Below are 10,714 nucleotides of genomic sequence, written 5' to 3'. Positions count from 1 at the left end.
GTAATAGGGTTATTAAGGTAATTGTATCAGAATTATTATGGGAATGTTAAGGAGGGAGGGGGAAAGAGCGATTGTGGAATTCTGGTGTGAGTGATGATTGGATGAGGATTTGAAAGGGAGTTTAAATGTGAGGCAGTTGAGAGCAGTGGGTTCTGGAGGGGGTGGTTGGGCAACTAACTATTCAGTTTAGGATCAGTAGTCTAGTCGTCATTTTTGTAATAAAGCAGTATATAAGATAAAGAGAATTTGAGGCCATAAGCCCAGCTACACATGTCATCATTTAGTGAATCATTCATACAATCGCCTTTAGTGAGGGTGTAGTACCTAGATTCTGAACCAAACATTGATATTTTTTGCTTTTTTATAGGAAGAATGTGGGTGGGGAGAATTCTGGGATTCATCTCCACAGAAGCATTCCCAACCAGAGTGGACATTGGGCTCTCAAATTTAAAAGGTGCCCTGTGCAATGCTAAAATTCAGCACCCTTCCCTCTTGCTCTTCAGCATTGTTTTGGCACCCTCTGCAGCGTGATGCCCAGTGTAAGCACACTGGTCGTGCCATCCTAAAACTGCCCAGGCCCAATCTTGGGATGTGGTGTTGGCATGGGAGAGGTCCTTGTCCTGCCCAGGTGGACCACAGATAAACACTTCCCGTAAAACTATAGGAATATAGAAATCAGGCCTCCTCCAGCTGGCAAGATGACTGGGAAACACTTCCCCTGCCACAGAAGGTCACAGCATACTTGCAAATTCTGGGTTTCCCCATGGCACCACTGGGATGCTGCTGCTGCTTGGCCGCAGCCTTTCCCAAGCCATGGCCCTGTGAAGAAAGAAGGACATTGTATTGTCTTGGCATAGGCATCAGCTCTAGGGGACAGGGGTCCTGTGGGCCCTTCCCAGTGCTTTTCTTCTGGGGTACAGCCCCCTCAATATTTTCTCTCTCCCCCCTTCTGCCTTCCCAGCTCCCTCCCTTCCTTAGTCTGCTGCCTCCCCCCAGCCACATCCCTCCTTCTCCTGTGTTGCACAGAGCAGCTCAGCAGCAGCACAGCAGACTCAGGGAAGGAGGGAGGCAGAACAAGCAGCCCTGCCATGCTGCCCATGTCACCACTGGCTGCCAACGCTCACTGCTCCTGCCTGGGCACACGATGGCCCAACCCCTTGCTTGGAAGGAGTGGAGCAAGGGGTTGGGGCGAAACGGGCCTACTCCCCACCCCAGCCCCGTTTTGCTCAGGTTGGCGCCACAACCTCCTGGCACATATGGGGAATGGATTCCCCATGGAATTAACATACCACGACTTCCAAGTTGCAGTTTTTATACATGGCAGCTTCCCCTTCTTTCATTTGCTCATGAAGCCACAATAGCCTCTGAGGCCTTTTCTCGCAAGTATCTCACCATCATCTGACAGGCATCCCTCTTGCAGGGCACTATAAGGCTTGCTTGCCAAGCAGCACTTTGTGACATCAGCTGGCAAACAGGGGCCAGGCTGCTGGGTTGCCAGGCAGCTGAATTAATAGAAAAAAGGGGGGGTTCAAAGTGGGATGAGGCCACCATGGGTCAGGCCAGAGTGTGCTGTTGGGGTGTGGTTGTGCCTCCCCTTGTTCTTCATCTTGCTCCCCTGCCCGTTCCTTTAGCTGCTCGTTAGAATTATAGCATGGTAGAGTTGGAAGTGATCCCAAGGGTCATCTAGTCCAACCCCCAACAATGCCAGGATCCTGCCCACAGCCAGCCCTGGCTGGGCTCCAAACTCCGACCAACTTCTTACCAGCCAGATGCATTGACCCCTTGCAATTCTGTATGGGATGGAGAAAGGGGAGAAAGAAACGTTTTGCGCTCTGTCTCAGGACATTGATATGAGCATGCCTTTGGGGGGTAAAGCCAAACAGTTGGAGAGTGAGTCCCTATTGTTTAGCCTGGAGAAGAGGAGGTTAAGGGGTGATATGATAGCCATGTTCAAATATATAAAAGGATGTCACATAGAGGAGGGAGAAAGGTTGTTTTCTGCTGCTCCAGAGAAGCGGACACGGAGCAATGGATCCAAGCTACAAGAAAGAAGATTCCACCTAAACATTAGGAAGAACTTCCTGACAGTAAGAGCTGTTCGACAGTGGAATTTGCTGCCAAGGAGTGTGGTGGAGTCTCCTTCTTTGGAGGTCTTTAAGCAGAGGCTTGACAACCATATGTCAGGAGTGCTCTGATGGTGTTTCCTGCTTGGCAGGGGGTTGGACTCGATGGCCCTTGTGGTCTCTTCCAACTCTATGATTCTATGATTCTATGATTCTATGATTCTATTGAAATTCATGTTGTTACAGGTCTCCAGGCTGTTATGGTTAGGAAAGGCCTCATCCTGAAACCTTAGGGGAACGCCTGTCAGCTGATTAAGACCAAAGCTTGGCAGAAGGCAGTCCACTGGTACCTATCTAATGTCCCCTGGTTGCTGGAGTTTTAACAACAAGCACAGGACTGGGCGGACTTTGAATGTGGGAGGCAGCAGTGCTTCTGAATACCAGTTGCTGGAAACCGCACCAAGTGCTCCTCTGCTCAAATCCTGCTTACAAGTTCCCCGCAGGCATCTGGTCGGCCACGATGAGAACAGGATGCTGGACTAGATCGAGCCGATGCTCTTCTTATGTTCTTAACAAAGCACATTCATTGAGTGGAAGCAAACTGAGGGACCCCGGGTGCCAACTTCAGCTGTCAGACTGGCCTCCCTCGCGGGGCTGTTGTGCAAGGATGGAAGGGAGGAGCCTTCTGGGGAGGGAGGCATGAGCTCCGTGGCATGTTGTTGTGGTTATCCGTCTGTCTGGGGAGACAATGGAAGAGGGTGCCTAATTCAAGGCAAACGTTACTGTTTTTGTTCCTCTGAAACGTGAGCGTGAATAATCCGTTGGGAAAACGCCGTCCTGCCTTGCGGGGCTGCTGTAAGGATAACGGAGAAGCGCTTTAAGCCCCCCTCAAAGCGCTATAATAGGGGAGGGCAATGCTTTTCTTGGTTGGTTTTCCCAGTAGTGCTGTATGGAAGTGAGAGCTGGACCATAAAGAAGGCTGATCGCCGAAGAATTGATGCTTTTGAATTCTGGTTCTGGAGGAGACTCTTGAGAGTCCCATGGACTGCAAGAAGATCAAACCTATCCATTCTGAAGGAAATCAGCCCTGGGTGCTCACTGGAAGGACAGATCCTAAAGCTGAGACTCCAGTACTTTGGCCACCTCATGAGAAGAGAAGACTCCCTGGAAAAGACCCTGATGTTGGGAAAGATGGAGGGCACAAGGAGAAGGGGACGACAGAGGACGAGATGGTGGGACAGTGTTCTCGAAGCTACAAACATGAGTTTGACCAAACTGCGGGAGGCAGTGGAAGACAGGAGTGCCTGGCGTGCTCTGGTCCAGGGGGTCACGAAGAGGCGGACACGACTAAACGACTAAACGACAACAATGCTTTTCTTTGGGGTGGGGGGCGCTGAGAGGGGGTCGGGTCCCCCCCTCCTCTCCATTTCTGACTGAGGCGGCTGAAGGGGTAAAAGCAGACCGCCGACCGCGGAAAATCAGAAGCCCCTTCGACTTCCATGGCAACGACGCCTGGCCGCTTCGCCTCCCCTCAAGCCGAGAAAAGAGGCGGATAGGGAGGGAGGGAGAGAGAAAAAACGGCTGAGGAGAGAAGCCGCCTCAGCCAGGCCTTCCTCCAGCCGTTGCCGGGGCAACGCCTCAGGGAAGTCTCGCGAGATCTTGGGAAGCCGGCTGCTCCCCCTCTCTCGTGAGCAGGGAACACGAGGAGAGCCGCTTGGCGAATGGGGTTGCGGAGGAGGCGTCACGTGGCGCGGCGCGCGCGCGGGCTCCCAGGAAAAGGGGAGGGGCTGACTCGGAGGTGCGTGAGGGGATTTTGTTACCGGCGGGTGGCGGGAGGCTTTTGAGGCCTACTCGGGTCCGCCTCACTTCAGCGGGCCGCCTTCCCCGTGCCCTCCGGTCCTTTGCCTGAGGAGCGGCGAAGGGAGCCCGAAGGCGGAGGGAAAATAGCCCCGTCCCTAGATAATTGGGATGAATGGATGGAGGAGGAGGCGGCGGCGGTGGCTGTGTTGTAGGCCCAGGGGTGGCCCCTTCAGGATGTGAAATCCAGTCAGCGCGCCCAATTGGGGCTTTGTAAGTCGTAGCCCAGCGGCGTGTGAAGGGCCGTGAGTTTTCGCATTGTAGGGGGTTGGACTAGATGACCCTTGGGGTTCCCGCCCAGCTCCATGGTTCTGAGATTCCTCCTGCCGGCTGGGCTTTGCCATGCCTGCCCGGAGGCGGCGATGCTTCTGAATATTAAGTAATACATTTTAAATGCCGCCCTTCCAGGTCCGCAGGGCTGTTTGCAAGACACCAGGAAGGGGAGCTTGCTGCCCCGAGAGTCAGACTCGGGCGCAGACTCTTCCGTTCTGAGCCCAAATACCGTGTATCCATCTAGCCCAGTGTTTCTCAACCTGTGGGGCCCCCCCATGTTGTTGGACTACAATTCCCATCATCCCTGGTCACTGGTCATGCTGGCTAGGAATGATGGGAGTTGTAGTCCAACAGCATCTGGGGATCCACAGGTTGAGAATTATGGCCTACTCTGACTCAGTAGATGCCTTTCCCAGCCTTACTAAGTGAGATGCCAAGGAAGGACACAGGAACCCCTTATGTGATGAGCGCGTGTTCTACCACTGAGCTGTGCTTCCTGTTTAAATGTAAGCTCATGAAGCTTCCCCATATCAGATCAAACCCATCCGTTCATCTCTAGTACAATTGCTCTGACTGTGAGTTCCTTTCCAAGGTCTTGCCGATTAAAATCCTGTTATCTGGAAATGTCAGGGATTACACGTGGGTGGTGCTCTGCCACGGCGCTGTGATCAGACTCTGCATTTATTAAACACATATAGAACAGCCTTGCCAAAGTTAAGCACAGCTGGGACTGAAAATCCAGGCGGCAGCAACACAAGAATGGGCCTTGTACTGGCTACCTGCTGGTGGAATGCTCTCCCCAGGGAGGCTTGCCTGGTACCTTCATTACAAATCTTTAGGCAACAGGCAAAAACATTCTCTTCTTGGAGGCCTTTGGCTAATTAAACAATTTATGGCAATTTAAACTTGTGGGTTTTATATTGTAAACTTCCCTGTGATCCTTGGATGAAGGGCAGTATAGGAGCCAACTCCTAGGGCTTGAGGTTTCTTCAGCCGTGCCCCCCCTTAAAACATTGGAGGAGGCTAGGCATTGCCATTTAAATGGAGTGTGTGTGCTGTGTCTTGTGATTGTTAATGTGAGGCGGGGCTTAACTGCCCCCTTCCCATATTTTATTCAAGTTGGCACCCCTGAAGGGCTGTATAGAAATATAATAAATAATAATAATGGCTGGGCAACTGCATTTCTTAAGTTCCATGGAAAGATGAAATATAGATAAAATAAAATTGACCAGATTTACACACCTTCAGGCAATACTGTAGCATTAAGTGGGCCCAGACCATTCATTTGGCATAGTGATATATTTTGAACATTAAAAAGTCAGTTTTTCAGAGTTAAATCTTGCCAGTTGTTGTTTCTGGAATGCTCAAAATAACCAGCTGCTATGCATAAAGAGATAATGTGCTTTAAAGGTGAAGCGACAGGCTGCAATTCAAACCCCTTTTGCACTGGGTGGATTGGGCAATGAAGAACTCATTCTGCCCACCAAACATGCGGATCGATAGAAGTATTGCCAGTGGAATCACCACAGCAGCCTGTGGAAAGCCTCAGAATTGGCAGTTCTGGGGAACTGGGAGGGGCTTGTCTGGGATCCACTGGATCCTGAGCCAGACCCTCTGCTATATTGTTTGATAGCATTGGCAACATGTCCAGTGCAGGACTTTCTGCCCTGGTTGGTGTGAGTGGCAGGGGCAAAGATGGCAGTGGCCTGATTGGGATTGGGATTGCAGTGATTGGGATTGCAATTCTATATTCTCTACTTAAAAGCGTTTCAACTGAGTTCTCTGGAGCGTTTTCCCAGGGAAACGTCCAGCTGGTTGCAGACTTTGGGCCATAATCCTATGCATGCTTATTTGGGAGTATATCCCATTGGATTCAGTGGTAACTCTGAATGATTGTGCATAGAATTGAACTATGCCAAGACTAAGTTGCACCTAGTCAGCTGACAACATTACAGTCATACCTTGGTTTTCGAACAGCTTAGTTCACAAACAACTTGGAACTCAAACGCCGCAAACCCGGAAGTAGGTGTTCCGGTTTGCAAACTTTGCCTTGGAAGCTGAACGTCCACTTCTCCTGCAGCCAATCGGAAGCCACACCTTGGTTTCCGAATTTTTCTGAAGTCGAACGGACTTCCGGAATGCCAAGATACGACTGTACTGCAAAGTTCTCCAGAAACAATACATTGTAAATGGCAGGTGATCTTTTTGTTTCATGATTTTGCTGTTTGTTAGCAAGTCTAGCTTGTGTTATTCCAGACTAAATGGGTAGGCTGCAAAGCAAAGTGTTTGGTCTTTTATGATTTGGAGAAGGGAGGTTCTAAAGTAAGCCTAAGAAACTAATCTTATCCCATTATGTTGCTGACTGGCTGGGATTAGGATTGTGAAGGTGTCCCAGTGCAAAGACCATCACCACACCTGCAGAGAGCTTGGTGGACAAAAAACTGCTGCTGCTGCCAATATTCCCACAATTAATACCAAGCAAAGGGTCACAAAATGGACTGTTGCAGGGGCAGAGGCAGAAGCAACTGTGGGTTTGCCGGATCCAAACTGGTTCTGTTCCTCGAGGGGCTTAGATTTACATGATTTCTCTGCCCGCCTCCAAAATAGGAATTGGGAGGGGGAGTTTGAAAACACTGTCCTTGTTAATACTGTATTTTAGCAAAATGACACCTTTAACTTAAGGAAGTGTGCTGTTGATTTCAGACTCTGAGATCCTGACATGTCTGATGAAATATGCCCCAAATAAAATTAAATGGCATCACTGTGGACTTCCCATTTCAACCCTACAAATGTCAGGAAGAATACATGTCTAAAGTGCTGGAATGCCTGCAAAAGGTAAGTAATCTGAGAAATCCCAGTCAGAGACCTCTGCAGGGCACTTCTTAAACAATGTTTAATAATGTGTGTCAAGAGCAGGAAATTTAGAGACTAGTTATGCTAACATCTCTGAAATAATGTAAGGTCCAGCATTTGGGATGTTTTGTTGGGAAAGAATAGATTACTCCTGGTTACCATTAGTTTGCTCTCGGACATAGTTGCAGTATTACACAATACATAATATATACAGGGGGGAAATGTGCATATATTATGCATAACACCATGAGATTGCTGACCAAGCCATTGTTTTATAAGTTTTGAATGTTTCAAATAGATGCAAAAGTACACTGGTTCAAAATGTCTTCTTGAAGTGAGTTTTATTATTTATATGTGTTCAGTTTTGGCTCCCATCGAATGAAATGCAGGCTTGGCATGGTGAATGACACAGTTGTTTGTTTTATAAGTATCTTTGGGAGGATTCAAAGACAGCAGAGCATATATACTTGTGGCCTGCTTGACTGTGAATATCATGGACAAATTTTTTATTTTTAATTGGATAAACTATTTTGGGATTTTCATGTTATATTGCATTTTTGAACTAAATTTGTTCATTCTACAAAATTATCTGCCTAATATTCACAGTTGTAAATGGTAGTATAATGTTCTGATTAAGTAAATGAATTATCGTGAGCTTGGAAGTAACTGGGTCATTTCTCAACTCACTCATGAAAAGGGACAGTGCAGTATAATGCTAAAAAAATAGCCATGTTGTAAAGATTACTGTTGTTAATAGAATATGAAGTGCTGAGAGCATTCAGGAGAAATGCTATTTAAATAATAAGAGTGCAATAATTTAGACTGCAAATAATTTAGACTGCAATCCTTTTCGTGCTTACTCCAGTGTAAACTGCTGAACCTAGTAGTACCTACTTTCAAGTAAATTTGCATGAAACTGTTGATTTAGTTGATTTATTTAATTTTCATAAGTCTGCAAGGGATAGAAACCAATAGTTCCAAAAGAAAAAAAATCATATTCTTGATTTTAGATGCACACATGTCACAGTAAGCATCTTAGAGGATGCTTCTATCTGCAATTATAAAATTTCAGGATGGTGTCACTCACGATGCTGCTATTAATAATCAAGAAACTGCAATGCTTGTTATTTAGAAGTAAGTCCTAAGGCAGCAAATCATATACTCTTATACTGTTGTCAGTTTCCTGGGAGCAAGTGCCATGGAACTCTGTGGAACTGAATTTTGGATTAGGTTTGTGTTTAGGATTGTATCTAAAGCTATGTTCACGTGCAAGTGGAATGAAGTCTGCTTGTGCCACAGGGTCTTGCCTTCCCCCACCCCCTTACATGCTCTCAAAATAATTTTCTGGCGGGTAGGTGAACCCTCTGGAGCACCTTCTAGGGATATGTGAAAGTTTGTAGTGGGGAGGAAATGAAATTGAAGTTCCAGTGCACAAGGAGAAATATACTTGTGTAATGTTCAGTTTCACTCCCAAATAAGTATTCTTTGTAACTTAAAATCTTGCATAAATTCCCGTTAGTTGAAATTGGCTAAATTCAAGACATTGACTTCCATTTCTTGTTTTTGAGATATATTTTTATACTGTTCAGAACAGATGCATTTTGAACATATGAAACCTGCTCAACACTTCCTGAAAAGAGGCTATTTTGCAAACCCTTCTCTTGTTAGTGCCAGACGTATCGCATTAGATCTGTTTGTAGAGAAGTGGGTAGGTGGGATTTCTCTTACACTTGCAGATGAGGGGAAAGAAGCAAATAAGTAGACCTTATGTTCATACAATCTGTTCTTAAGGCTTGAGAACTGAGACCATGCATTCCATTATCTCTTTTGCACGTCTGCAAGAAAATCTCTTAAGGAACCATTGTGCTCAGAGGCCATTTTGTAAATCTTTATTATTATCACTGTCCTACACAAGTGCTCTAACAGCTGTTGTAGAAGCAAGGGGATCTGTTTACAAAGTGACATGCAGGCCTTGCCATTGCTGTAATGCTGTACATGAGTTTCAGGGACACTGCTCTGTAAAAAGTGTGCATAATTTCAAATGCAATTCAGCAGCAGAGGTTTTTTTCCCTCTCCAAGAGTTCCAAATCACAGAGTTCCTGTTGTCAGACTTGGAACAATCGTTTAACTCTGCCTCAACACCAGTTTGAAGTCCCAACTAATTTAAACAGATCAATTAAAACTTGCAATCATAATATTAGTGCGTAAGAACTTTGGCATGTTTGCCCTAAAACTGAGTCTGTCAATGACCCTCTCACTGTCACCAACAATGCCTGTTCCTTTCTTAAGTATTTCAGTCAGAGATGGCTCTAGATTAGAATAACCTTTGGAGCTCTATCTGTCTTGCTACATTTCCCTTTTCCAGTCTGGTAAAACAAGAAGCCAGAAAGAGAGCTTTGGTTGAAGTTTCTAACGTCATAGAATCAGAGTTGGACGATACTTCTAGAACAGGCTGCTCACAGCAGGGTATTAAATTACTGTGGACATATAAATTCTCCAGTAAATGCTGAGTCAAATGATTTATGCAGATTAAGCTATACAGTGACAGCTAGAGAGAACATTGTTCTTGGTCAATTTAACTAAAACATACAGTCCAGATGATATGTGTGCATCCTCCTGTTTAGAGTGGTAACTTCCAGAGAAGACCAGGTGGCCAGCTGTGATCCTCATTACTAGTTTGGTTCTCTCCTTAAGAGTTAGGTTCTAACTGAGCAGCTAGAGGAAGCTGCCCTAGCTTTCCTAGTTATAGCTCACCCTGCCTAATCTGCTACCTAGCAACCTGTCTTCCATCCAGGCTGCCAGCATTTGTTAGCCACTTACTTGTTTCTGTACAGACTCATGGGGAAAATGCTTGGCAATTAGCTGGCAGTTAAAGTGAATGTCCAGTTTTCTAATTATTTCTTTTCTCTACTTGTTACCATTATTCAAGCAAGTGAATGGGATTTTAGAGAGTCCTACAGGCACGGGGAAGACACTATGCCTCCTTTGTGCATCTCTGGCTTGGCGGGACCACTTCAAAGATGCCATCTCTGCACAGAAGATAGCCCAACGACTGAATGGAGCAGAACTCTTCACTGACCGGCCAATGTCATCTTGGGGCAGCGCTACCACAGGTGCAGATATCCCAGGTAGGTCCTGGGTCTTGTGGTTCTGTAAGTAATGTCATGTTCATTTGGGAGCCACAAGGTGGAATTACCAGGGTTCTTAGACTGGACTGTTTGACCTTATAGAAGAAGTAGAAAACGAGATGTGACAAGCTAGCAAACATTGCAGTTGCCCAGCCTCAGTAGAGTCCCACGCTCTAGTTGTGGAAATTCAGGTGCATGGAAGGTGGGGAACATGTAAACCTATGCAAACATTGCTGAGTGTTACGGTTAGTTTCTTTTCTTTATCAGAAGCAAGAGAAAAACTTGGGGACTCTGTTAATTTGATTATTTCATCAGTGTTGGAATTTGCTCATTAGCAACCCAGTGGGACAAAGAATAAAGCATAATCAGTGATAAAAGACCACAGACTCAAGATCGTCTTTGAAACAAATCAGTTTATTGATGTACAGTGCTTCATTCAAATCATATTATCTTCATATGGAAGTTAATGATATTCTAAACTTTGAATTATAACATAAAAATAAAGTAATGTAAGAGAGCAACTTAACACTTAGAAAATGA

General features: G+C 46.1%; 1 protein-coding gene and 1 long non-coding RNA gene across 12 annotated transcripts in view; one reads left to right on the top strand and one right to left on the bottom strand.

Moving 5' to 3' along the window:
- Window positions 1-261: 261 nt before the first annotated feature.
- On the bottom strand, window positions 262-3,718 carry LOC128416622 (uncharacterized). The gene is made up of 2 exons (XR_008331259.1): window positions 2,554-3,718; window positions 262-819 (listed from the first exon to the last, which is right to left on the bottom strand). It is a non-coding gene; the product is annotated as an uncharacterized LOC128416622 (long non-coding RNA).
- A 35-nt stretch (window positions 3,719-3,753) lies between these two features.
- RTEL1 (regulator of telomere elongation helicase 1) overlaps window positions 3,754-10,714 on the top strand; it is a 72,965-nt gene continuing 66,004 nt past the window's right edge. For 8 of the 11 annotated variants that reach the window (XM_053394580.1, XM_053394577.1, XM_053394578.1 and 5 more), the window contains exons 1-3: window positions 3,876-4,133; window positions 6,897-7,028; window positions 9,976-10,174. In XM_053394580.1, the coding sequence (XP_053250555.1) occupies window positions 6,927-7,028; window positions 9,976-10,174 (301 nt within the window). In that variant the 5' untranslated portion in view covers window positions 3,876-4,133; window positions 6,897-6,926. The other 3 variants (XM_053394574.1, XM_053394575.1, XM_053394585.1) reach the window with 3 other exon arrangements.

This window comes from Podarcis raffonei, chromosome 6 (genome assembly GCF_027172205.1).
Source record: "Podarcis raffonei isolate rPodRaf1 chromosome 6, rPodRaf1.pri, whole genome shotgun sequence".
NCBI lineage: Eukaryota > Metazoa > Chordata > Lepidosauria > Squamata > Lacertidae > Podarcis > Podarcis raffonei.
The sequence above is the reverse complement of the archived record's forward strand: the minus strand, read 5'-3'. Positions and strand labels throughout refer to the sequence as shown.